The 27,720-nt window shown below is 44.9% G+C and overlaps 1 protein-coding gene across 2 annotated transcripts; it reads left to right on the top strand.

The window, feature by feature from the left end:
• The first annotated feature begins 177 nt into the window (after positions 1–177).
• On the top strand, positions 178–27,720 carry timeless (timeless circadian regulator). 2 transcript variants are annotated; one of them, XM_033015827.1, is made up of 30 exons: positions 178–488; positions 1,764–1,898; positions 2,433–2,586; positions 3,580–3,694; positions 4,398–4,460; positions 4,677–4,778; positions 6,248–6,403; positions 7,682–7,815; positions 8,003–8,090; positions 8,251–8,427; positions 9,055–9,272; positions 10,314–10,417; positions 10,715–10,884; positions 11,572–11,697; positions 12,180–12,331; positions 13,050–13,147; positions 13,235–13,355; positions 14,474–14,675; positions 16,960–17,105; positions 17,550–17,636; positions 18,451–18,576; positions 20,523–20,605; positions 21,371–21,513; positions 22,403–22,619; positions 23,409–23,477; positions 23,971–24,089; positions 24,926–25,121; positions 25,376–25,454; positions 26,303–26,382; positions 27,361–27,720. In XM_033015827.1, exons 2-30 carry the CDS (start codon positions 1,808–1,810, stop codon positions 27,498–27,500), a joined length of 3,756 nt encoding a protein of 1,251 aa, XP_032871718.1. In that variant the 5' UTR covers positions 178–488; positions 1,764–1,807; the 3' UTR covers positions 27,501–27,720. The 2 variants fall into 2 exon arrangements, with proteins under 2 accessions (XP_032871718.1, XP_032871717.1); XM_033015826.1 differs by having other exon boundaries at positions 1,418–1,898.

Here is a 27,720-nt window from a genome sequence, read left to right as displayed (position 1 = left end):
TGCAACGTTGATTACACTGCGAGTCGGGTTACTAAAATGGATGATAAAAAGGCCCACGTTCCGCTCCGTTGTGTACTACACGTCAGCCCATTGCATTTAGCAGGAGTGGTCTATCTTGTCAGCGCGCGGCTGGACTGCTTTAATACTCCGGGGGGGGGGGGGGGAGACCCGATGAATTGATGTCCTTTTTAAACTAATATGGGACGTTATTCGGTAAACCGGTGGGAGGAACATATTGTTGGGTGGGTTGGATGATCGGGTTGTCTTTGCTCGGGTGATATTTGTGAGTGTGTGTTTTCATTGTCTAAGCCGGTCCTTCCCTCCCCGCGCGCGTCCCGCGGCCCGGCTCATGGCGGGAAAAATGCCGTCTCTCGCCGGCGCCCGACTCGCTGCTCAAATATAAAGTTTCAATTAAAACCTTCTCAAAGATTCACGGAAAAGATCATTATCGCTTAAACATTTAAAGGCGTTTGAGACCAACAGACCAGGTGAGTTTATAAATCGCGACATGACATCTTGTTTTATTTACCACACACACAAATAGTCTGAGGAAAATAATGATTATTATTTAAAATACATTCTTATTCTATAGTAACCTTATTCTATATGTTTAGCTTCCTTTCCTTAAACCGGTGGCTTAGTTTTCCTGCTGAGGCCGGCTTGAAATTGAATGTTTTCAAAGATGCAGACACTTTAGATGAATTATATTTTAATTAAAAGTTCTTGAAAGTGTTTCATCTCTCTGTTCTTATATGTAATTAGTTTTATTTTGTTACATCAACACATTTTTGTTGAAATATTATGGTTAATGGGGCTCCCAACAGCATCTTGGTGTTAAGATTCTTAAAAGTAATTAAAATTGGAAGCATCAAAGGTGATTTAGAAATAAGGAACTGCTGATGGTGATTCCTTGTTTTTAGTTTAAGATACAGCATGGAAAGAGGCCCTTCGGCCCACCGAGCCCATGGTCACCCGTTCACACTAGTTCTATGTTGCTATCCCACTTTCTCATCCACTCCCTACACACTTGGGACAAATTACAGAATTAACCCACAAACTCCACACAGACAGCGCACGAGGTCAAGATTGTACCTGGGTCTCTGGCACCATGAGGCAGCCACTCTACCAGTTGCGCCACTTCATCCAACTCATCCGTATAACTTGTGAACAACCGGGGTCCTACAGCCGGCCCAATGTCAGAGGAAGTGGGGTCTTTTGATAATTTGTATAAAACTACTTGTCCTGTCACTGTCCACACAGTGCAACTGCCAGATGTATGGGGGGAAGGAAGGAATTGAACCTGGCCTGGGGCTGAAGTCGTGTGTGGACAGAGATTGATGGCGGCAGCATATTGTCCCCTCTTCTGTGGTCGTGATTGCTATTGTTTTGGGATATTAAATCTCTGTTTACTCCACAGGCTGATTACAGCTAAGAACGCCTCAAGACATTTCTGAATGCTGTCAGGACTGAACAAAGATATCTGGGGAGCAACTGTGTGTTGTCGATGCTAAGAATTCATTTCACCAAGAGTACATTATATTGTGTGTGTCCCTACCCAACCACCTTTTGGCTAACTTAAAAGTTGAATTTGCAGGAGTGTGAAAACATTCAAATTTTGCCCTTGCATTTCCTTCTCTTCCCCTGGCTGTGTTGCACAGTGCTCTTTTGTACAACGTGTTTTTGTTCTCTCTGCATTCCTTCCCCCAATTTCCCCAAGAAATTTCACCCGCTTCTCCCCCCACCCTGATTTTAAGTTATTCCAGGTTGCACCTGCCCTCTGCTGCTCTGAAGAGTGCACAGTGTCAATATGAGCACGATGAACTGTGAACTGTTAGCAACGTGCAGTGCCATGGGCTACTTGGAAGGAGACAACTATCACAAAGAGCCTGATTGTTTAGGTGAGTAAGAGTCAAGAGAGAGTCAAAAGTGTTTTATTGTCATATGTACCAAAACAGAACAATGAAATTCTTAATGGCCTGTCCCACTTACGCGACCTTTACAGCTGACTGCCTGCACCTGTCATAGGTAGCTGAAATGTTCAACTTGTTGAAAATTCAGCGACGACCAGAAAGACGCTACGACTCTTTGGAGACCTCTCACGACCATAGGAGACCTCTCAGCCTGTATGGTCGTGAGAGGTCCTATGGTCGTGATAGGTCTCCAAAGAGTCGTAGCGTCTTTCCGGTCGCCGCTGAATTTTCAACATGTTGAACATTTCGGCGACCTATGACGGGTGCCGGCAGTCGCCTGTAATGGTCGCGTAAGTGGGACAGGCCCTTTACTTACAGCAGCAGCACAATGTCTATAAACACTGGGCAGCACGGTGGCGCAGCGGTAGAGTTGCTGCCTTACAGCGAATACAGGGCCGGAGACCCGGGTTTGATTATTCTCTGGGAGAATAAATGTGACAATGATTCATTTTTGTTTTGCAGAAAGCATCAAGGACCTTATCAGGTACCTAAGACACGAGGATGAGATGAGAGACATTCGGCAGCAGCTGGGAGCTACACAGATTCTGCAGAAAGATTTGTTGCCTATTATCGCACAGTACCCTCAGGAGAAAATGCTTTATGAAGCAGTTATTAGGTTTGTACCAAATTAGAAACAGTTTTGGTCAATAGGGCATTTTCTGTAAAGTGCATGTAAAGGTGGGGCGGTAGGTGTGGGGATACAATTAATTTGTATTACAGAAATTATTTAGAAAGACATATAATTATCGGAATGGTGATGAATTGGGAAGGTGGAGAACGTGGACAGGTACAAAGTGCTGGAGTAACTCAGCGGGTCAGGCAGCATCTCTGGAGAACATGAATAGGTGACATTTTGGGTCGGGACTCTTCTTCAGACCAAGTCACAAAATATTTTCAACAAGGATGTAGATGTGTTTCTTAGTGTGAAGGGATCAAGGGACATGGGGAAAAGGCAGGGACAGGGGACTGAAGTGGATAATGAGCCAAGATCATGTTGAGAGTGGAGCCGGCACAAAGAACAACATGGTCTATGTTCATATAGTTTCAGCATTTCATTGCAGTTTTTGAATTTCACTGAAAGAGCCATTTTTGCTTTAGGTAGATAAGCAAGTAACCTGTTGTGGCCAAACACATTTTCTATTTTCTTAAATTCTCGTTGTATATTTCTAAATTAGAATTTGATAAATCAATAGGCTGCATTGTTCCTTAAAAATGAAAGAAAATGTAGAGGAAGGAAGAGGGTGGGCAGAGGTGGAAGAGGGTTGAAGCTGTGGCGTGTAAGATTTTCTGGGCAAGCTAGTAATATAAACTCTCGCCAGGTGGGTGTTAATATCAAGGCTGAGAACTAGGAATAGACGGAGGGAGATAAGGTTGCAAATATTCCGTGTCTCTTCATCCTCCTCCATCAGTCAGAGTGGCCTTGCAGTGATTGATGGAGTGAGCTAAAGATCATCAAGATTTGAGGTTCATGCAACTTCAAGGCGACAATACGGCCTTTAACTTGTTTGTAGCTGCTGCATGCAGGTTCTCATGATATGTTACAATTGTAGTCATTGTTTTTCATTTGCAATGTAGTCTGATGCATGATATGTTGCTCCTGTTCATCTAGGTTGTTGGTAAATCTAACACAGCCGGCACTTCTGTGTTTTGGGAAAGTTCCTGCCAACCCTACCACCAGGCATCACTTTCTGCAAGTGGATTCATATCTGCAGGGATACAAAGAGGCGAGTGAATAAAGGAAGCTGATCTTCAGTCCGCAGTTGGCTTCACAACAAGTGATGAGGCAGAGGGCTAGATCACCCAGTCTAAAAGGGTGGAGGGGAGGCGAGTACAGAGGGACTGGGAGCCAGTGTGGGCGCTGGGTTGGAAGAGGATGGTGAGTTAGTATGGGCAAGTGTATAACATTAGAAATTTAATTAAATGTAATTTTTTTTTATGGTTTAAAAATAATTAATGTCATCCACTGGAATGATTTGTAGATTGTACTTTTAAAAAGTGTATTTTTAAGCAGAGCTAATATCCATAAGGGCCTGTCCCACTTTCCCGAGCTGCTCACATATTCTCCCGAGTTTTCCCCTTGATTCAAACTCGGAGAATGTTCGTAACGGGTCCGTAGGAGTCCATAGATATATCGTAGTGGTTCGTTATGTCAGCCATAGGTACTTGGGGCATTAAATGTTGAAATTTTTCTCCTCCCGACTATCTTTTTACTTGTGGACATTTTTTGTCATGCTGGAAAAAACGTCCCGACTTACCTGATGCCCCGTGTACCTAGGGCTGACATAACGAGCCGCTACAAAATATCTACGGACCCGTTACGAACATTCCCCGAGTTTGAATCAAGGGGAAAACTCGGGAGAATTTGTGAGCAGCCCGGGAAAGTGGGACAGGCTCTTTAGTCACTAAACAACTGTCTTTACATTTTAGGCTTTTGCAAATGAAAAGGTGTTTGGAATTCTCAGTGAAAAACTCTATGATCTCCTGCAACTAGTAAGTGAAAATTTAGATTTATTCAAAAGAGAAATGATATGATAGTTCATTAACTTAAACAATTGCCTTAAACAAGAAATAATTTTAAACGGTTTAGTTTAACGGTTTGAACCTGGTGCCCTGTGATCGAGCATTGCTCATGTGTTACTGGGACAAGGATTATGTTTGCTTGCAAGGTTTTTTTTTACGGTTCACTTAATGACGTTTCTGTCACAGGACTGGGAGCAGAGGCAGGAGGAGGATGACCTACTGATTGAAAGGATCTTGTTACTGCTCCGGAATATTCTACATGTGCCCTCTGACCCTGAGGAAGAGAAGGTTTGTTATGAAAAAATAGTTCTACTGTATAGCTTCAAGATTCTTTGCATTATTTTTTAATGTCATGTTCACTCCCATTAGTATTGTGTATATTGTAATTAATGGAAAAGGTACTCAGTTTAACTTTCATAGCGGAACTAGGATATTTAACTAGTGCTCATCTTTTGAAGGCTGCTGGGTGCAGTGGTATTAAAATGACTGTAAAATAGTTTAACTCAGTGGGACAAGCAGCATCTCTGGAGAGAAGGAATGGGTTACATTTCGGGTCGAGACCCTTCTTCAGACTGATGTCAGGGGAGTGGGCGGGACAGAGATAGAATGTAGTCGGAGACACTAAGACTGGTGGGAGAACTCGGAAGGGAACTTCCCAATTCTCCCACCAGTCTTAATGTCTCCGACTACATTCTATCTCTGTCCTGTCCACTCCCTGACATCAGTCTGAAGAAGGGTCTCGACCCGATGCTGCCTGTCCTGCTCAGTTACTCCAGCATTTTGTGTCTACCTTCGATTTAAACCAGCATCTGCAGTTCTTTCCTACACGTCAAATAGTTTCAGTTTAGTTTAGAGATACAGCGTGGAAACAGGCCCTTTTGGCCCACCGAGTCCACGCCGACTAGAAATCCCCGCACATTAACACTATCCTACACACACTATCGACAATTTAACATTTATGCCAGGTCAATTAACCTACAAGCCTGCACATCTTTGCAGTGTAGGAGGAAACAGAAGATCTCAGAGAAAACACACGTGGTCACGGGGAGAACTTAAAACTCCGTACAAACAAGCACCCGTAGTCAGGATCGACCTGGGTCTCTAGCGCTGTTTGGCAGCAACTCTACTACTACGCCAGTTGGAAGGTTGCTGATAACAAATACATTTTGGTATTGTCAATTGATTTATGCTGCCATCTGCAGTGAATACTTGTAATCCAGTGATCTGATTATGCAGAAACAAAAGGCCTGAGGAACACAAATGGGAATTATGATATTTTCCTTGTGTAACACGTCATAGAGTCACAGGGTGGAAAAGGCCCTTCGACCCAACTTGCCCACACCAACCAACATGTCCCGTCTGCCCTAGTCCCATCTGCTCGCGTTTGTCTTCTCTAAACCTGTCCTATCCATGTACCTGTCTTAATTGTTTCTTAAACATTGGGATACGTTAAACGTTGAGCTGCCCCAACCACCTCCTCTGGCAGCACGTTCCTAGTCCTAGGTTCAAACTACCTTAACCTGGATATCACACATACTGCACCGTGATGCCCAGGATGGTCAATGCACAGATCATCAAGAATATTGGGAGCAACTCGCTCAAAGTTGGCGGAGCTGACCTATTGTTTGAACTAAAATAGCCATTCATGCAACTTGGCAAACAAGTTTGTTGAAACCACACCACCTTGATTTGGTTTTCTTTTGTGTGTTGAAATTTTTTCCGTAATTTTAAGCATGTTCAATGTTATTTTCATGCAGAACATTGATGATGATGCCAGCGTGCACGATAAGGTGTTGTGGGCCATGCACATGAGTGGGATGGGTGATCTGATTAAGTTCCTCGCTGCTTCCCAGGAAGAGCAACAATGGGCCATGCACATCCTGGAGATCATATCCCTCATGTTCAGAAATCAGGTTTGTGCCGGATCACGTCTGGGCCAGGGTGTGGGAGGATTGGCGAGGAGTTTACTACAGTTAAGCTCCATCATACTAATCTGCAATGAAATGGCGGCCCATGCTTTTGAACCCTTAATCCTCCCATTCACTGTGTAGTGTTGTGATGGGAATTGGAGGCTGCGGGTGAGCTGTGGTTTCATTGCCTCTATCCGTAAGGTTCACCCTGTATACTGGCATTATCTAGCACACTGAGGACAATTTACATTTACACCAAAGCCAATTAACCTACAAACCTGTACATCTTTAGAGTGTGGGAGATACAAAATATCTGGATGGGAATATTCGATATCATCTCTAAAACACTCAAAATTCAACTGGAGTCAGATGCAAAACTAATAATTTTAGGAATGTCAGAGGACTGCTCTAAGTTAACGACATTCCAAAGATGTTTCCTTGACTACGGCTTAATAACTGCGAAAAAACTCATACTCAAATTCTGGAAAAAAACAACAGTTCCCACAGTGAAGATGTGGATCACAGAAATGACCGAGACATTACATTTAGAAAAAATAAGGCTTGTTTTGGCTAATAAATCAGACCAATTTTCCAAAACATGGTCTCCTTTCACTGAATTTCTTCAACAATAGAATGGTCGAACACAAATTTAAAACCGAGGCTTGGGTTGGGTGAGCGGGGGGGAGGGGGGAAGAGAAGGATAGTGGGACATATCTCTGTTTTTTTTTTTTCTTTTCTTTTTTTTTCTCTCACTTTTTTGGCAGTTCAGGGGTCTTTTCCTCTCTCTTTTTGGTATCTTTCTTTTTCTTAATTCTTTCCTTTTTACTGTTTTTTTCCCCCGATTCATTTATCAGTTTATAAAATGTTAAAACTGAAGCTGTATGAAAATTGTATAATTATTATGCCGATTGCTTTATTCTTGTACAATTGCTTCTAATATTCTATTATTAGAAATGCAAAAAAAAAAAAAAAATCTTTAGAGTGTGGGAGCACCCGCAGAAAGCCCACGCAGTCCCAGGGAGAACGTAGAAACTCCATACAGACAGTACCTGTGGTCGGGATGAAACCCGGGTCTCTGGCGCAGTGAGGCAGCAACTCTACCGCTGTGCCACCGTGACGATCTACCTTGAGTTAGGCAGTACCCATTATTAGTTGGGCAGATCTTGCCTTGGCTACTGACACAACAGTCACGATGCACACGCTGAACAAAAACAGCTCTGTTTTAACAAACCGAGTGGGAGAAATGTGAATTGATTTATTATTTTGAAACTTGTCCAACAGAACCCCGAACAACTTGCCAGTACAGGGCAAATAAAAACTAAACAGGAGAAAGAGACCGAGTCCAGAGAGCTTGAGATCTTAATGCAGAGAGAGCTGGCTGCAAAGAAGAAAAGAACCTTTGAAAGGGGGAGCAGGTGAGAAATGAAAGGTTACAGCGCGGTGGGGAAGGTCCTTGCCCAGAGTAGCGGCTACACTTGACTGGAGGGCATTTGAGTTGTTTTCTCGTTTCTTGCTATCATCTTCATTCTGCATTATTTTTAAAGTGGCAGGTTTTATTTCAATGTCATTTCTTTTGATGAATGCCTGCTTTATTTATTTTAGGCACTCGCGTTTTGGAGGGACATATCTCATACAAGGCTTGAAGTCAATTGCAGATAGGGATGTTGTTAGTCATATGGGAGTCCACAAAGTGAGTACAAACCGGTATATTTGTGCTCTTTGCTATCATTGCATTTAGCAGCTGAACCCATTAGTTCAGATGGATCTAACAACAGCAACTTAAATGGCGTCTTTACAGAAGATTCCAGCGATTAAAGCAATTTAGTTTTTATTTCTATTATTTTTTTCAGTTTAAAAATTACACCCACGATTGTGGCAAGCAGGCGGGCAAAGTTAGAAAGAGGAATCAAGCAGCAGTAGAGATGGAGAGCAAGCGACGTTCTGCTCTCAATGTGAGGTTGTTCCTGAAGGAATTTTGTGTGGATTTCTTGGAGAACTGCTATAACAGATTGATGTATGTGGTAAAGGTACGTTTGTGAGGTGGGTGAAAAATTAAACAAACCTGACCAGCTGGTATCTCAATTTGTTTGAAAACCAAATAAGCTTTAATTCCAGTTTTAAATAATGAAACAAAATGCCGTGAAAACCTTTTTTCCTAGCAGCAACTGACTTTTGGATCCATTTAAAATGTGTGAGATGGGGGTCCTCCTTATTTAGTTTAGTTTGGAGATACAGCGTGGAAACAGGCCCTTTGGCCCACCGAGTCCGCGCCGACCAGCGATCCCTGCACATTAACACTATCCTACACGCACTAGGGATGACTTTTTAACATTTACCAAGCCAATTAATCTACAAACCTATACATCTTTGGAGTTTGGAAGGAAACCGAAGATATCAGAGACACAGGTCACAGGGAGAACGTACAAACTCCATACAGACAGCACCCGTAGTTGGGATCGAACCCGGGTCTGCTGTGCTGCAGGCACTGTAAGGCAGCAACTCTAACGCTGCGCCACCGTGCTGCCCATTATTATGAGTGAGATCTTGGCACTTCTGTGACACAGGCAGGTGGGACTAATGTAGATGGGGCATGATGGTTGGCATGGGCAAGTTTCCATGCTCTATGTATAAATGTGTGCTTGTTTCATTTCTAGGACAACCTGATACGCGAGAAAGCACAGCAGCACGACGAGACGTACTACCTGTGGGCCATGCCCTTCTTCATGAAGTTCAACAGGGTGTACAGGTTCCGCCCTGAGCTGGTATCAGAGACGGTCAGCATTCGAGTGTTTCACTTTGTGGAGCGTAATGTCACCAACTACTACGAGATGATGCTGACAGACAAGGCAGCAGCCAGTTCTTGGTCAAGACGGTACGGCAAGCTAATTACACAGGGTGAAGTCATGGGTTAACCAATTATTTCTATTGCTCTTGGTTGAGGATTGATGCGTTGTCGGATATATTATGCTCTCTTTGGATTCCACTTGACATGTATTTATCACATGTGTTTCATTTACTTCCCTGATTTTATTCCCATTTCATTAAATGTTCCTGAGTTGCAGTCCAACAGATGCGTTCTGATCTCTCGTGCAGTACCAAGTGGGCACTCACTGATTTTCTCTCTTAAACTAGGATTGTTCTGTGGACTTGCTGACCTCTGAGTATTATCTGGATGGTGACATGAAGTGCTGGAGTAACTCAGCGGGTCAGGCAGCATCTTGAGGGAGCATGAACAGGCGAAGGATCAGGATCCTTCTGCAGACTGAAACGCCACCTATCCATGTTCTTCAGAGATGCTGCCTGACCCACTGAGTTACTTCAGCACCTAGTGTTTTTTTTTGTAAACCAGCATCTGCAGTGCCTTCTGTCTGCATTGTCTTAAAGTTGTTTAATTCAGCATCGACTGGACTGATTGAAAGATATAGCATGGAAACAGGCCCTTCAGCCCACTGATTCCACGCCAATCATTGATCACCCATTCACACTAGTTCTATCTTACCCTATTTTTGCATCCATTCCCTATACACTGGTGGCAATTTACAGAGGCCAATTAACTTACAACGCACGTCTTTGGGATGTGGGAGGAAACCACGCGATCTCAGGGAGAATGTAAAAAACTCAGTACAGACAGCACCTGAGGTCAGGATTGAACCCAGGTCATGTGGTGCTGTGAGGCAGCAGCTCTACCCGCTGCACCACTGTGATTGAATGTATTGTCTACTTGGTTCTCTAGCTCAGTTTTCAACTGGACAGTCCATGTACTGACTGGGATAGCATTGGCTTATTATTTTAGCTCAACAGTACATGTTTTTCCTGACTGTATCATCGCCTTCTAGTAATTGCATGTTGTCTAATAACCAATAAGAAAACAATGACATGTTGTACAGCAGCTAAAACAAGACTTCTCTTTCAGAATGCATCTAGCCCTGAAAGCTTACCAAGAGCTGCTCAGCACCCTGAATGAAATAGACCACTCCAAAGATGGAAATCTGCGAGAGAGTGCCAGAGTTATCAAATGTAAGATTTTTAATGAAATAAGGAAGAAAGCAGACTAAATGTAAATGCAAGTGACATGAAAACCTGCAAAAAAGCAATCATCTTTTTGTTCCCCGACCTTGTATGCTTTTGAAATGGGCATTTGTTGGCAGACCTGCTCCTCTGCCTGTCTTCAGTCCCAGTCTTGATCTATCATCATCTTCCACTTTGTAGTGAGAGTTTCCTTTGAAGAGTGTTAATGACGCCGCTGTTGGGATCTGTACATGTCTGCCATCACATGCTTCTTGTGATTAGACATTGCTACTTTTGCCTTTTCAGGTAATATCTTCTATGTTATGGAGTTCCGGGAGTTGTTCTTGATGCTATTCCGGAAGTTTGATGCAAGCAAGCAGCCCAAGTCATTTTTGAAAGATCTCGTTGAAACCACTCACCTTTTCATCCGGATGATTGAGAAATTCTGTAAAGGCAAAACAAATCTTTTTGTGCAGGTAATGTTTGTGTCCAAGTTACACCTTGTGCTTCTATATTACAGCCATCAATTTCAACAACAAAAATCGAGGCTCTACTTTCCGAGCAAGCTAGGTTTTTGTTCTTTTTACAAAGATTCAGGTGCTGGTGGGGTACAAGCATATGGCAGCCAGCTTGCCAGCTATTAGGGCTGGTCAAAGAGGAAGATGTTGACAAGCATCTTAAAAGAGGAGAGAGAGGTGTGTGTAGGTGCAGGGAGGGATTTCTGGATCACAGAGTCCGGGCAACTGAAGGAGGAGAGAGAGGGGGGGGGGAGGTGTAGGGAGGGAGGGTTTTCTGGATCACAGGGTCTTGCAGCTGAATGAGGAGAGAGAGAAGGAGAGGGGTAGGGAGGGAACGCCCTGAAGGCGTAGCAACCAATAACAAAGTGATAGAAGGACTGAGAGGTCAGAATTGGAGGAGTGCAGAGACCTGGGGACTGGAGGAGGTGGATGTTTATGTAAAATTCTATTGTGTATGGTGTTCTTATTATATTCATATGGCTGTATGGTAATGCAAATATCACTGTACCAATTGGTGCATGTGACAATAAATGTCAACTTCAACTTGAACTTGATAGATCGGGGCAATGCCGGGAAGGCATTGTAAATAAATGACTGGTGTCTCGTGCCGCCGGCGTTTCAATATTTCCCCACTTATTCAAATAGAGAAAGAAACTGAAAAAGAAGAAACGTAAATCAAAGCAGTCTGCATCTGCCTCATCAGATAAATCCCAGGAAGAACTGGAGGAAATCTGGAAAGCGGCATTGGAGCAACTTGGCAGATGTGCAGAGGTATGTGCCTGATAGAAGGGGAAGCTCGGGTCACTTTGAAATAGTTTCCGGTATTCGTAATGATCAGTGTTGCTGAAGAATAGTTCTTTCCATTTGTCCAGAGTTGCAATCTTTCTCCACTCATAATTCCAAAATTAATGCTTCTTAAAATTGGCTTTCTGCCCTGAAAGGTTCAATCTGTACTGAGAAATGATGTTGCAGGCATTGGTTTTCTTCCTTATACTCGTGTCCCATCTGAAAGGGGACATTCTCACACTCCCTTAATTCTGCACAGAAGCACCGGCACAGATTTGCCTTTGGACTGGCACTGAATCATGTGGGGGGGGGAAAGGACATTAAAGGTTATTGACCATGGAGTTAGGATCCTGTATGATTGGAGTAAATGTCTCCACAACTGAAGCTGTACTTATCCTCCTCCTCCCCCCCCACATCGACAACTGTGTCTGAGTCATTGACTTCCTGAGCTGACGTTTGCTTTCCAGGGTCAAGAGCTTCTACCGGAGGATCTGGTTCCATTTGATGCTGCTTCAGAAATCCCTGTGGAGGAGCAGAGGGCTGAAGCGATGATTCGTATACAGGATGCGATGCTAGCCAGTAAAACTGCAGAGGCCCTCGTGCTTCTCCGAGCCGCACGGTAACTATTTGTGGCCTTTGAAGCTCTGGCTTGTTATGAAATGATGCTTGATGTTATATTGACCTCCCAAGTGTGGTTTCTTTTGTCTTACGAATACTCGTGAGGTATTTAGGTATTTTTATCACCTGACCCGATGCCCCAGCCAAGGAAATAGGTGCAGGATCTGCTCCTAGTATAATAACACCCTTGGTGCAGTTAAATCATCTGTTGCTGGCAATTCATGAGATTTTAGGGGCAAGTGAGCAGATAGTTTTAAAGAAAGTCTTAAAGGAGGTTTGGAGAAAGAATTGCTCAGCCTAGTGTCCAAGATGCTGAAGGCACAGCCATCAGTGGTGGAGTGAGTTTAAACTGGAGATGTGGAAGAGAATTGCAGAGGTTGGAGAGTTAGGTAGTTGTCTAATATGATTAATACCACATTATGGCACGAATTGCTGTGAGAGTTATATTAATATGAAGAACATTAAGAGAAAGGCGTTGGTGCTTGGATGATGTTACTACAGCAGGGCTTATTTATTTATTTCTTGTACGAGATTTTGTTTGGACTCTAGTCAGATGGCTGTATGTGGCATGTGTGTAAAATGAGTTTGAGCAATCTGATTCCCAATTCAAATTGCCCATATTTTTCACTAATTTGCCCGTCTGATTCGGACCTCAGATGTCTGGTGAGATCCTTAAGGGCACTGTACATTGATTGTTCATCTAGTGCTTATTTCCACAGGGAGGTGTGGCCTGAAGACGATGTTTTTGGGTCTTCCAACATATTGCTTACAGAAGAGTCAGAATTGCTCAAACAAATACTGTTTGCCAATTTACCAAGTAAGTGTTTGAGCTGCCATCGTTTCACTCTTTTCAACATTGTCTTGGAGCTGTATTTGAATCCAGCGCTTTGTGTTCATTCCGCAGGGCAACCGGCTGTTGAAGTCGAAGAGACAGAAGAATTTCGAGATGAAGAAATAGAAGAGGAAGAAACAGAATCTGTGAGAGTGACAGAAAGCGAATTTAATCTTTTTGATTATCTGAAAAGGTAAAAGGTTTTAAGAATGATTGTTTTCCAAATTAAAGATTATTTACCTCTCTTTTGCACATTTACCTGAAGCATTTGCAATGGACTGCCACAGTGTACAGCAAATTACAGCAGTGTACACCTTCACTTTTGGGGCACTGATGTGAATTGGGTTGGACTGTTTGAAGTAAAGGCCTCTGCCCATTAGCTGTTTGTGTGCCAAGGGCGGCACAGTGGCACAGCTGGTAGAGTCGCTGCCTCACAGCGCCAAAGACCTGACCTTCGGTGCTGTCAGTGTGGAGTTTGCACGTTCTCCCTGCGACCGTGTGGGTTTTCTGCGGGTGCTCTGGTTTCCTCTCACATCCCAAAAACGTGCAGGTTTTTGCAGGTTAATTGGCCCTCTGTAAATTGCCCCCTAGCGTGTAGGGATGAGAAAGTGGAATAACATAGAATTAGTGCGATCAGCATGGACTCGATGGGCCAAAGGGCCTGTTTCCACGCTGGTACACAAAAATGCTGGAGAAACTCAGTGGGTGCAGCAGCATCTATGGAGCGAAGGAAATAGGCAACGTTTCGGGCCGAAACCCTGAAGGAAATAGGCGACGTCGCCTATTTCCTTCGCTCCATAGATGCTGCTGCACCCGCTGAGTTTCTCCAGCACTTTTGTCTACCTTCGATTTTCCAGCATCTGCAGTTCCTTCTTAAACACTGTTTCCACGCTGTATCTCTAAACTAAACTAAAGTTAAAGCTTTGTCAGTCCCAATGCACTTTTCTGACTGGCGAAAGACCCACAGCTCAAAACCTATCGACAAGTTGGCTCGGAATCACAGGCGGACTTTAAGGACAGTCTTCAAAAACAAAGCACCATAAATACTGGAAATAAAAGAAGATGAGAAAAATACGGAGCAGGGAATGGCAGTATCTGTGGAGGGGGAAGCAGAGTTGACGTTTTAGGTCGATGGCTAGTTCTAATGACAGGTTATCAACGTGAAATATTAACTCTGTTTCTCTCACCAAAGATGCTGCCCAAAGTGCGAGTATTTACTAAGACTAGCTTATTTTTGAGAAGAATAGTAAAGCCTGCATACAATTCACTCACTTTTCTTTTCCTGGCCATCCTTCCATCTGTTTGGTTTAGGTTTGCTAATGCGGGTGTTGTGAAGCCCTATGTTCTCCTGCTGAAGGACTACCGGCAGAACGATGCTCACACCAACCATTGCATTGTAAAGATGCTCTATCGTGTAGCATACGACTTGAAAATGGACACCCTTCTTTATCAACTTTCAGTATTCCACGTATTCAGTCACATTCTGGAGGACCCGGCTGCTGGTGCATACCAGGTAGGTTGCAACATGGTCATGGAACAGGTCACTTTGCAGATGACACGATATTTGCTACTGTTGTTGAGAAAGAGGAGATGGATATTGGTAAGATGGGCAGAAAAATGGCAGATGGAATTTAATCCTGAAAATTGTGAAGATTCATCTTTGATGGGTGTAACAAAGCTAGGACACACACACAGCTGAGGAAATATTCAGGAGCTTGGAGTAGGTGTCCATGGATCGCTGAAGGCAGCAGCAGAGGTAGATCAAGTGGCTTAGCTAGCTGCTACATAGAACATGGAGCAGGGTGGTGGTGTATAAAACGTTGGCTGGGCCACAGCTGGAGTACTGTGTACAGGTCTGGCCACAACACCTTGGGAGGGATGTGATTCACTAGGGCGGGTGCAGAGAAGGCTGGTGGCATCCTGATACAGGTGTACAGAAATATGAGGGGCATAGATAGTGTGGATGGTAGGACACCTTTCCCCTCAGCAATGTGGCCATAATCAGAAGGCATAGGTTTAAGGTGAGAGGTAGGAGAGTTACGGGGCTGTCCCACTGTACGAGCTAATTCAAGAGTTCTCCCGAGTTTCCTCTGATTCGAACTCGGAGATTTACGGTAATAGCCGCTCGTAGGGACTCTGGGCTCTCGTGGATATTTTTCAACATGTTGAAAAATCTGCACGAGTCTTCCCGAGCTTACCGCGTTTCCCGAGTACCTGCCGTTAGCGTTACGAGCCGCTGTTAGACGTCCCGCAGCTCCGACGTACCCACAACGTACATTCTACGTGCTTCCACTAGTTTAAATTTTTTTTTAACTCGGGAGAGCTCTTGAATACAATACAATACAACACAATACAATACCTTTTATTTGTCATTTGAACCTCACATGAGGTTCAAACGAAATTTGGTTTCTGCAGCCATACAAAAAAAGAACCAAGACACACACCAACACAATTCAATTCACATAAACATCCATCACAGTGAATCCTCCTCACTGTGATGGAAGGCAAAACTTAAACATATCTCTCCCCTGCACTCCCCTCTCCCCCCCATGTCAGAGTCAAAAACAGAGTCAAAGCCCCCGGCGGGCGATGTTAAATGTCCCGCAGCCATTAAAGCCACGCCGGGTGATGCAAGGCCGCGACCGGGTCTTGGTGTTGGAGCCCAGGCGGGCTCTTGGTGTTGGAGCCCAGGCGGGCTCTTGGTGTTGGAGCCCCGGCGGGCGCTCACAAAGTCCCGCGGCCATTCCAAGCCGCGCGGGGCTGTGATGTAGGCCCCGCTCCAGTGTAATTAGCTCGTACAGTGGGACAACCCCATTAGAGAAGAATTGAGGGTTTGGTGACCCCCTCCAGAGGGTGGTTGGAATCTGAGACGCACCGCCTGAGGTGGAGGCAGAGACTCAATATTTCAGAATGATTGAGGCAAGTTCTCGAATGACTAAGGCATGGAAAGCGAGGGACGGACCAAGTGTTGTAAGTTTGTATGAGAGTCTGTTGCCAAACAAATAAACTTTGTATTAGATGTCGGTATCAGTCTTTCACAACACAGTGAAATTGTTTTCCGGGCATTCACTTGTGGTTCTGCGTGCTCTCTGTACTGTACTGGTTTATTGAAATGAAATCAATGTAACAATTTGTCTGGGTTGTTAATCATCCCAAGCTAATGATATTTCTCTTGCATCAGTCTAGCATGCTTTGTAATTTAGTGGCTCTTGCACAGAGAAGCGACGTGGAACAACGGTGCCACTTTCACATTCTGTGGGGTGTAATTGCCTCCACCATCGGCTTTCTTCACTTGACTCACGCGCCCCACCAAAGCCTGCTCCTCCACTTACCTGGCATTCACAGACCTGCAATTCCCAGTTATCTTTAGACCTGACTCTTGGCCCCCGCTCTCAGTACTGCCAGCTTCATCCAGAATTATAGTTTAGAGATACAGCGCAGAAACAGACCCTTCGGCCCACCGAGTCCACACCAACCATCAATCACTCGTTCACTAGTTCTATGTTATCCCACTTTCTCATCCACTCCCTACGCACTCGGGAGCAATTAACCTACAAACCCGCACGTCTGTGGGACGTGGGAGGAAACTGGAGCACCAGGTGGAAACTCACACGGTCACAGGGAGAATGTGCAAACTCCACACAGACAGCACCTGAGGTCAGGATGGAACCCGGGTCTCTGGCGCTGTAACAGCTGTGCCGCCCAGTCATGGCCTTGCAGCCCATTTGGTTCTTTCATCGATTGCAGCAGCTCGATGCTTGTTTCGTATTTTAATCTCTGTTCTGTTTTCACAACAGGAGCTGGTGAAGTTCTCCAAATATGTCTTAAGCCGATTCTTCACTTTAGCTGCCAGCAACAGCAAGGCCTTTGTGGAGTTGCTGTTCTGGAAAAATATTGCAAACATTCGAGAAATGACAGAGGGTTACAGGACAGACGTGGAAAGGCAAGTGCTTTGAACAAGAAGTTTGGGAGATTGTGGGACTTTTTATTGTATGTGCGAAACTGCAGCTGATTAAAACAATCATTCTGAAGACATTGATCCTGCGTGTTGCTGCTGCTTTGATAGTAATGATGGATGTCTGAACCCTATCATAGCCTGTGTGGACCTGAAATGTGACTTGTTTGAACACAAGAATATAGGAGCAGCAGTAGTTCACTCAAGCCTGCCCCAATATTCAATATGAATGCGGCTGATCTATCTCATCTCCTTCTCTGCCCCATCCCCACCGCACTCACTTCCCAGATCTGTCATTCAAGGAATGTTTACTATCACTGCTTCAGTTTTGTGCATGCTGACCAACCCAATGGTGCAATGCTTCTGCTAATAGAGTGGAAGATGGTGTAACAATAGCGTATGTGGTCATGAATGTTTCATGGGTTTTTACAGTGGGCCAAATCATAGGATTCCAAGTTGGTCACCAGAGGAAGAGCAGGAGCTTGAAACATTGTACCTACAGTTCAAAGAGGAAGATGGTATGTGTTCTGTTTGGGGTTATTTCTGAATATGTCCTAAATCAAATGTACTGTTAACTCCTCTTCCCCCTCTCCGCCCCTTCCCCCTCTCCACCCCTTCCTCCTCTCCTCCTCTCCTCCTCCTCCCCCTCCCTCTCTGCCCCCTTCCCCCTCTCTACCCCCTTCCCCCTCTCCGCCCTCTTCCCTCTCTCTGCCCCCCTCCCCCTCTCCGCCCCCTTCCCCTCTCCACCCATTCCCTCTCTCTGCCCCCTTCCCTCTCTCTGCCCCCTTCCCCCTCCCCCCACTCTCATCTCCTTCCTAAAAGGAGCTTGATGCTCCCTTTCAAACTGCAGCCATGAAATGTCGGTGTGTGAAGGGAAATATTTGTGTAGTTCTTTGATAGCAATCCAACTATTTCCAATCCCTGCTCTTTCACCATTTCCCTGTAAATGTTTCCCCTCCAAGTAATCTTTTACGGTGAGAAGGGCAAAGATAAAAGGAGATGTGCGGGGCAGGTTTTTTTACACAGAGGGTGGTGGGTGCCTGGGATGTATTGCCGGGGGTGGTGGTGGGGGCAGACACGATCGTCGCGTTTAAGGGACTTTAGGATAGGCACGTGGATATGCGGGGAATGGTGGGATATGGATCACGTGCAGGCAGATAAGTGTTGGTCTTGGCATCATGTTGGGCACAGACATTGTGGGCCGAAGGGCCTGCTTCTGTGCTGTACTGTTGTATGTTCTCATATGTGGGATTTACAATGCCAAGTTGTCGATGCTGGTGAAAGTGGGGAAAGCAGGTCTGGTGCCGTATTGCATTGCAGTCTTCCCGTTTCCAGGTAAAGATGTCATTGACAACATCATGGAACACATTAAAAATGAGACAAGGACCAGAAAGCAGATTGCTGTGAAACTTGTTCAGCTGAACCTGGTGGACAGTATAAAAGACCTCAAACGTGTCAAGTAAGTACTTGTGTGATATGGAAGCTGTAAACCTGGTGTAATTTGGTCAAGGGATGAGTTTGGCTTTTGGTAGCTTCCCTTTCCCTCAGTATGACGCTTTGTTGTTTATTTGTTAATTGGAGCATCATGAAGAAGTCAAGTCATTGCTGGTGCTGCATCCTTTCCTGCCATGGAATATGTAGGACCAGACTGGATGATTTGTCAAATGGCAGCAAGTTGCAGTGTCAACCTCTTGATCACATAGAAACATAGAAACATAGAAATTAGGTGCAGGAGTAGGCCATTCGGCCCTTCGAGCCTGCACCGCCATTCAATACGATCATGGCTGATCATCCAACTCAGTATCCCGTACCTGCCTTCTCTCCATACCCTCTGATCCCCTTAGCCACAAGGGCCACATCTAACTCCCTCTTAAATATAGCCAATGAACTGGCCTCGACTACCCTCTGTGGCAGAGAGTTCCAGAGATTCACCACTCTCTGTGTGAAAAAAGTTCTTCTCATCTCGGTTTTAAAGGATTTCCCTCTTATCCTTAAGCTGTGACCCCTTGTCCTGGACTTCCCCAACATCGGGAGCAATCTTCCTGCATCTAGCCTGTCCAACCCCTTAAGAATTTTGTAAGTTTCTATAAGATCCCCTCTCAATCTCCTAAATTCTAGAGAGTATAAACCAAGTCTATCCAGTCTTTCTTCATAAGACAGTCCTGACATCCCAGGAATCAGTCTGGTGAACCTTCTCTGCACTCCCTCTATGGCAATAATGTCCTTCCTCAGATTTGGAGACCATAACTGTACGCAATACTCCAGGTGTGGTCTCACCAAGACCCTGTACAACTGCAGTAGAACCTCCCTGCTCCTATACTCAAATCCTTTTGCTATGAAAGCTAACATACCATTCGCTTTCTTCACTGCCTGCTGCACCTGCATGCCCACTTTCAATGACTGGTGTACCATGACACCCAGGTCTCGCTGCATCTCCCCTTTTCCTAGTCGGCCACCATTTAGATAATAGTCTGCTTTCCTGTTTTTGCCACCAAAATGGATAACCTCACATTTATCCACATTATACTGCATCTGCCAAACATTTGCCCACTCACCCAGCCTATCCAAGTCACCTTGCAGTCTCCTAGCATCCTCCTCACAGCTAACACTGCCCCCCAGCTTAGTGTCATCCGCAAACTTGGAGATATTGCCTTCAATTCCCTCATCCAGATCATTAATATATATTGTAAATAGCTGGGGTCCCAGCACTGAGCCTTGCGGTACCCCACTAGTCACTGCCTGCCATTGTGAAAAGGACCCGTTTACTCCTACTCTTTGCTTCCTGTTTGCCAGCCAGTTCTCTATCCACATCAATACTGAACCCCCAATGCCGTGTGCTTTAAGTTTGTAAACTAATCTCTTATGTGGGACCTTGTCGAAAGCCTTCTGGAAGTCCAGATACACCACATCCACTGGTTCTCCCCTATCCACGCTACTAGTTACATCCTCGAAAAATTCTATAAGATTCGTCAGACATGATTTACCTTTTGTAAATCCATGCTGACTTTGTCCAATGATTTCACCACTTTCCAAATGTGCTGCTATCCCATCTTTAATAACTGACTCTAGCAGTTTCCCTACTACCGATGTTAGACTAACTGGTCTGTAATTCCCCGTTTTCTCTCTCCCTCCCTTCTTAAAAAGTGGGGTATGGGCAATGTTACAGTACATCACATGGGCAATGTTACAGTACATTTACTCCGGGTCTGTGAGTGTGCAATGTGAATAGCCAGGGATGCTGTGGCTCTGATGGAAGGTTTTACTTTATCACCCCTGTGACCATGAACACTTTCTTCAGTCTGTCTATTTGGGGCTTATAACGGACAAAGCATTTATAGCCAAGGTGTGGGTGATGTCTAGTTACTGTGTCACTAGTGAGATTCCTTTGTTTTTGTTGTTTTTCAGGAAGGGAACTAAGATCGTGCTCTGGAGAGAGGAGCAGGAAATGGAACTGGAGACATTGTTTGTGGAGTTCAGAGCATCTGATGGTACCTTGTTTTTGCTTTGAGTATGGTTAGCTGGAATTAATTTGCTCGCTCCCCTTCCCCCTCTCTCTTTCCCATGCCCTCCCATCTCTCCCACTGCCTCTCAATCTCACCTAGCCCTCCCAATCACCCTGCTCTTCCCCCTCCTCAGTACACTCATCTCCCATCCCTGAGTTTTATCCTCCCTGTCCACTTCCGCCTGCACCCCTCCCTCCAGCTTTACATTTCACTCCTCTCCTTATCTGACTCCTTTTTGTCTCTGTTTCACCTCTACCCTTATTCTGCCCATCTGCCTTTCAAACCACCCTCACCTTTATCCACCTATAACCACCTATCACTTGCCAGACTTTGTCCTGCCCCAGCTCCCTATTCCAACTTTCTCCCCCCTACTCCATTCAGCCTGAAGAAGGGTCCATTCCCTCCGCAGATACTGCCTGACCCGCTGAGTTGCTCCTTCTCCTCCTCTGTATTTTGCTCAAGATCCCAGCATCTGCAGTTTCTGTGTCTCCATTTGTTTGCTTGTGATTCCCTGGAAAGTGTTGACTTGTGAGGAGCAGGAACCATTTCCCCTCCCCACTACCAATCTTTCTCCGGATGGCTAATTAATAAGATTCTAATGTTGAAAGGTGTTAATTAATGCAAAACAGAGACCAAGCCCGAATGACTTAGTTACTTTTTAAAGTGATCCCTTCATTATCCAGCCAATTGTTTGTCTATTGCAACCTGGGACCAATGCAATTGATGAAAGTTATTTGTTTTGATCCTAAGATGTCCTTGGTGATATCATGAGAAAAATAACCTACAAGCGGACCCGAGCAAGAATCATTGATAAGTTGATCAGCATGGGCCTCGTTTCCGACAGAAAGGAACTCTACAAGAAGAGGAGGAAGCTTGCAAAAGGAGAACGCCAGGTACTCTCGTGTTTCTGTGGTGCTACAGAGGTCAGGGAGAAATCTCTTCTCCCGGAGGCTGTTCAACGTGGAATTGTCCATCATAGAAGGCAGCTGAAGCCAAATCATTAAATGTTTATCATTAAGAATAAGGGGCCGGCCATTTAGAACGGAGACGAGGAAACACTTTTTCTCACAGAGAGTTGTGAGTCTGTGGAATTCTCTGCCTCAGAGGGCGGTGGAGGCAGGTTCTCTGGATGCTTTCAAGAGAGAGCTAGATAGGGCTCTTAAAAATAGCTGAGTCGGGATATGGGGAGAAGGCAGGAACGGGGTACTGATTGGGGATGATCAGCCATGATCACATTGAATGGCGGTGCTGGCTCGAAGGGCCGAATGGCCTCCTCCTGCACCTATTATCTATTGTATCCACAAAGGAGTTAACTATTGGTCTAAAGGCTAAAGTGATCATGGGGTCCATGCTAGAAGAGGGGACTGAATCCAGTTGATTAACCATGATCACAATCAATGCTGGAGTTGGTTCAAATAACGTCGTGGCCCACTCTGCTCCTCATTTCCAGGGAGAGGTTGAACAGACTTGGATTGTTTTCTCTGTGTTTGTTTCCAAGTTCAACACTTTAAATGTTTTTTTAAATAGATCATTGAGTTTGTGGTTATTCTGTCTGGTGGAATTTTGCTGCTTCTGTGGTAGACAAAAGTGCTGGAGAAACTCAGCGGGTGCAGCAATATGGAGCAAAGAAAATAGGCAACGTTTCGGGCCGAAACCCTTCTGCTTCTGTGTACGCCTTGGTGTTTGGTGGGGGGGGAGGCAGAAAAGTATCTGAAAGGCAGCTGACTCCCCCCCCCCCCCCCCTGAGTTCTAAAAGTTTCTGTCTGTAAATTGTTCTTTCAGGAGGAAGAGGATTCTGCTGATGACATGGGGTCTGGTCCAAGCCAGGGGCCGTCAGAGGATGAGGATGAGGATGAGCTGGACGAAGATGACGGCAGTGTAGATGAGAGGGCAGAGGACAGCGCCAAATCCACACCAAGATATGCCACAAAAGGCCAGATTGGCATGAGGGAGCCTGACCCAGCAATTCCACTCCTGTGCTGCCAGCTTCAACAGCAAGGTTGAGTTCAAACGTCCATTGTTTTCGTGCAAATGTTTGGGGAAAAAATATTCACGTCATCTTGTAAAATGGAACAGGGTGGCAATGTGGTTTTATTTGACGTGCAAAACTAATCTCAGAGTGGGATTGTGGAAAGGATGGAGAAAGTAAGGGAAGTGTTACACAAAAATGCTGGAGAAACTCAGCGGGTGCAGCAGCATCTATGGAGCAAAGGAAATAGGCAACGTTTCGGGCCGAAACTCAAAAGGAAATAGGCAACGTTTCGAGCTGAAACCCAAAAGGGTTTCGGCCCGAAACGTTGCCTATTTCTTTTTCTCCATAGATGCTGCTGCACCCACTGAGTTTCTCCAGCACTTTTGTCTACCTTCGATTTTCCAGCATTTGCAGTTCCTTCTTAAACACATGTATAGTGGGATCTGGGTTTGATTTCAATGCGAGGACATTCTTCATCCAAGTGGGCATTGGTACACCTCAGCTAATAGGCACTCAAGCTTGTCGTAGCTCTTTGACTGCAGTTTAATAGAATGATATGGCACTGAATCTGCAATATTTTTATTGAAGAAATTCGACGTGCTTATTGGGATACCACTATTGCTGAAAAGTCCCGGCACATTGTTGCCTGCCAATCCTGTTGCTTCCCTCCCTCCCCAATATCACATGTTGGGGAGCATTTTGTTTATGAAACTGGTTTAATGTGGAGCAGAAACTTTCAATCTGCATAGATTTCAGTGACGTGGATAATGCGAGCTGAATTATTTTTAAATGATCTCTTTCACTTTTGCAATGCAGGTCTGACAGGTCCTCTTTTGTGGCTGCAGAATTGCCTCAACAGAACGGCGGACAAACGAGAAGATGATGGTCAGTGCCTCTCTTATTTACAATTCTTTATAGCCTGTAGCTTAATTCCCAGGGAATTGTAGGTCACTGCCTAAGCTGAAGCAAGCGGTGTTAAACTGGCAGTTACCTATTGCACCCATCGTAACCCAGCCAAGTGCACTGTCAGTGTTTATGGTGGCAGATTTCAGACCAACATGCACAGAGACAAAGAACAACTTGCATTTCTACAGTAGCACAGTTTTAAAATTCCCGTGAATCAACCAGTCCATATGCTCTCTACCATGCACTTGTAGAAATTCATCGGCACACCAAATCTCCTTAAACTTCCAAGGAAGTAGAGGCAGCGATGAGCTTTGAGTGACCCACAGCATCCAAACATCCACAAGATCTCACATCTCTCATAGACCCTCTTACTTTAGCTAGCTCGTGCCTGCCTGCCTGCCTGCAAGCACTTGCTCTCTTTCCCAGTAACATGTTGTGCCAGTATTGTCTCCCTGTGTTTCACCGCTTGCAGGGACCTTGATCGCTGTGCCGCTCGTACCCTTCTCTGAGGAAAACGAAGATGCCATGGACAACGAGGTGTTCCAGAAGCTTCTGAAGAAAGTCGGAATCCGACCACCTGCTGATGAACAGGTAAATGAGGAAATCTAGAGCTAAATGAAGATGGTGAATGAACCAAACAAGGCTCGCTGTGTCTGGATAGACATTTGTGCACGTCTGTAGTGTGGACATCTTACACCTGAGGAAGTTATTGAAGCAGATGCAATTATGACTTTAAAAAGATATTTCAATAGACATATATGGATAGGAAGGGTTTAGAGGGCTATGAACCAAATGGCAAGAAAATGGGAGTGTCCCAATATGCCAAGATGGCGTGGATGGGCGGGCGGATCTGTTTCCGTGCTGTACGGCTCTGTAACTACTCATTTGGGTGATGTGTCTAACCCATAATAAGCACTGGCAGGTATGGGCGACACAGTGGCCCAGAATGATGAAGATGTGGGCTCATGCTTCAGACTGGGGATTCAAAGGCATGGATTGAAAAGAGATGTGACTGGACAGATGTATGTGAAATGAATAAAGGAATACATTGAAAAGGTAGGGTTGGGGTAAACATATAATAGTTGGTATTTGGTTTATTCTTGTCAAATGTACCGAGGTACAGTGAAAAGCTCCTGTTTGTGTGCTAGCAAATCAATGAAGCAAACTATGTGAGTACAATCACACCACACACAAATACAACAGAGATAAACACCAGAGTACAGAATATAGTACAAGGTCTACAATGAGGTAGGTTGGGAGATGAGGACGAACCTCTAGCTGACGAGAGTACATTCAGTACTCTGATAACAGCGAGGAAGAAGCTGTTCCTGGATCCGGTGGCAATCTAGTTTCCTTTACGACTTCCCTTTTGTTCCTCGCTCCTCTACAATCATTTCTACAATTGCAGTTTTTAACATTTCTTACAGGAATCTTTTTGGCGAATTTCTGCCAATCTGAGTGGCGTGCAGTTGCGTAAGATTGCTTCAGTTATCGCCCTGCAGGATGGTGATGGGGAAGGAGGGACGGCCCAGGACGGCAACATCAGCGTTAGTGCAGGTCACAAGTCTGAGGCCTTGCGGGCTCTTGTCATGGCCAGGGAGAGGCATGCTGCAGCCACCAAAGGTATGAGTCAAAATCTGTCTGAACAGTCAAAGCTTGTGGTCCTGTGCTTTCATTGCTGGCTCTTTAGTATCTTGTTCATTGTCATCATGCTGCAGCTTGCTGTGTTTTGTAGGTGTCCATTCACCACTTACACTGCTGGGGAACTGCTTCCAACACCGTTAGGTTGTGATTATAGAGTGCAGGTTGAAGCTAAAGGAGGGGAGTCATTTACGGATACAAACACCAAGTGATGTTGATATTTTATTTATATTTAGCAGGTGGTGATGCTAAGCCTGAAGCGAGAGGCAGAGATGCTCCAGAGTCTCCCTCTGGATCAGACGACGACACCAAAAGGCAAGTGATGAGTGGGTAAACTCCAGTGCTCTGAACCCGATGGGCAGTGTCCGGTGTTGTGGGAAGAATTCACGCTGGACACCACTGAGGAAAGAGGGGAAGTCAGGCAGTAAACGAGCAAATAAATCATGCTCCAAGCTCCTTCATCTCTGGCTGATGAAAAGCTTCTTCATTCTGCTCGCTTCAAGAATTCAAAGGACTTTGGGGAACATTTTCAATCAGTTGATTTCAGGCCGCATTGCAGTGGCACCAAGCCCACAAAACAATTTTGACATGGGGAATGTCCCACTGAGTTCTCCCAGCGTTCAGTTTTTTGTTCCAGATTTCGGCATCTGCAGTCAAACAGCACAGTAATGGGCTCTTCGGTCCAACATGCCCACACTGACCAACATGTCCCATCTACACTAGTCCCATCTGCTCATGTTTGGCCCATAACCCTCCTATTCATGTACCTGTCCAAAAGAACCTTTCCTATTCATGTACCTGTCCAAATTTATTTTAAATGTTGTGATAGTATCTGACTCAACTATCTCCTCTGGCAGCTCGTTCCATACACCCACCGGCCACTGTATAAAAAAAGTTGCCCCTCAGTTTCCTATTAAAACTTTCCCCTCTCACCTTAAACCAATGTCCTCTGGTTCTCGATTCCCCTCCTCTAGGTAAAAGGCTGCGCATAAACCCTATCTGTTCCCTTCGATACCTTATACACCTCTATAAGATCACCCCTCATCCTCCTGTGCTCCAAGCCTGCCCAACCTCTCCCTAGAGCTCAGGCCCTCATTCCTGACAACTGATGATCTGTGCTTCTACTGTGTGCATTAAAACCAGATCATGTTTTTCTATTTCAGTAACAATGAGAAGACCAAACACAAACAAATGCTCAAGCGAAGTCGTGTGTTTGACAGTGACGATGACATGGATGACAGAGGTAAGATTTAGTTTTGTACTTGTGTTCACAGCGTCAGGGAGTTATGGACTTGGACCCCCCGATCCCTCTGTACATCAGTGCTGTTAACAATCATGTCATTAATTGTATATGTTCCCCTTGCATTTGACCAGCCCTTACATTGGCAAACCCCCCACACTCCTTCCACCTTAACCCTCTGTCTTCTATCAGTAAGCCAGTTCTGATAACTGGTAATCCCATGCATCTTAATCTTCTGGATCAGCCTACCATGGGGGACTCTATCAAATGCTTTACTAAAATCCATGTAGACACCATCCACCGCCCTACCCTCATCCATCACCTTTGTCACCTCCTCAAAAAACTCCATCAAGTTAGTGAGACGTGCTGTCAAGTACAAAGCCATGCTGATTGTCCATAATTAATCCATTCTCTTCCAAATGGGAATATATCCTATCCCGAAGAATCCTCTCCAATAGCTTCCCTACCACTGATGTGAAGCTCACCAAGTTATATTTCCCTCAATTCTCTCTACTTCCTTTAAATAAAGGGACAACATTAGCTGCTCTCCAGTCCTCCAGGACCTCACCTGCGGCTAGAGAAGACGCAGAGATCTTCGTTAAGGCTCCACCGATCTCCTCTCTTGTCTCTCAATAACCTAGGATAAATTCAATCATCCTGATGATTTATCCACCTTATTGCTTTTCAAAAGCCCCAACACTTCCTCCTCCTTAATCTCAAGCTGTGCTTGCATATTAGTATTCTCCATAACTGAAAATGCTGGAAACACTCGGTAGGTCAGGCAGCAACTGTGGAGGGAGAAACAGTGAACACTACAGGTCAATGACCTGCTGAGTATTTCCAGCGTTTTCTTGTTGTAATTCAGATTTCAGGCATCCATGTTATTTTTGCCTTTTGGCATTGGCGAGGATGCATTTAAAACGTGGAGGGGAATTGTTACTAAGCCCACAGTTGTAGTGAATTTTGAATGTGAACTTTCAGTTGAAGACACACCAAACGTGGAAGCAACGGAAGGCTCTGAACCTAACTCTGAGACGTCTGACTCGGACACTGCCCACAGGGTGATCAAAAGGTGTCGGCGGGCAATTGAAGATGACGATGATGATGATGACATTGATTAACTTTGAACGTCAGTCTCTTGAAATGATTTTGAACACTGGGTCCAACACAAGGCAACTTGTAACCAAGGAGTCGCTGTCATCAGCAGATACTAACGTTCTTCATGTAATGAAGTGTTACAATTACACATTTTATCTGAAACCATTCTTGTTTGCAGTCACTATCTTTAATAGTTATGTTGTTTAATGCGAATAAAAGAAACATATGCAAAGTTTTTCATAA

This window comes from Amblyraja radiata, chromosome 46, assembly GCF_010909765.2.
Source record: "Amblyraja radiata isolate CabotCenter1 chromosome 46, sAmbRad1.1.pri, whole genome shotgun sequence".
In the NCBI taxonomy this organism is placed as follows: Eukaryota; Metazoa; Chordata; class Chondrichthyes; order Rajiformes; family Rajidae; genus Amblyraja; species Amblyraja radiata.
This window is presented reverse-complemented; position numbering and strand designations above follow the sequence as displayed.

Coding starts and splice junctions, on each gene's coding strand:
- timeless (XM_033015827.1), top strand. CDS start 1,808: ATGAGCACGATGAACTGTGAACTGTTAGCAACGTGCAGTGCCATGGGC. Junction 8,091..8,250: donor GTCATATGGGAGTCCACAAA/GTGAGTACAAAC, acceptor TATTTTTTTCAG/TTTAAAAATTACACCCACGA. Junction 11,698..12,179: donor AACTTGGCAGATGTGCAGAG/GTATGTGCCTGA, acceptor TTTGCTTTCCAG/GGTCAAGAGCTTCTACCGGA.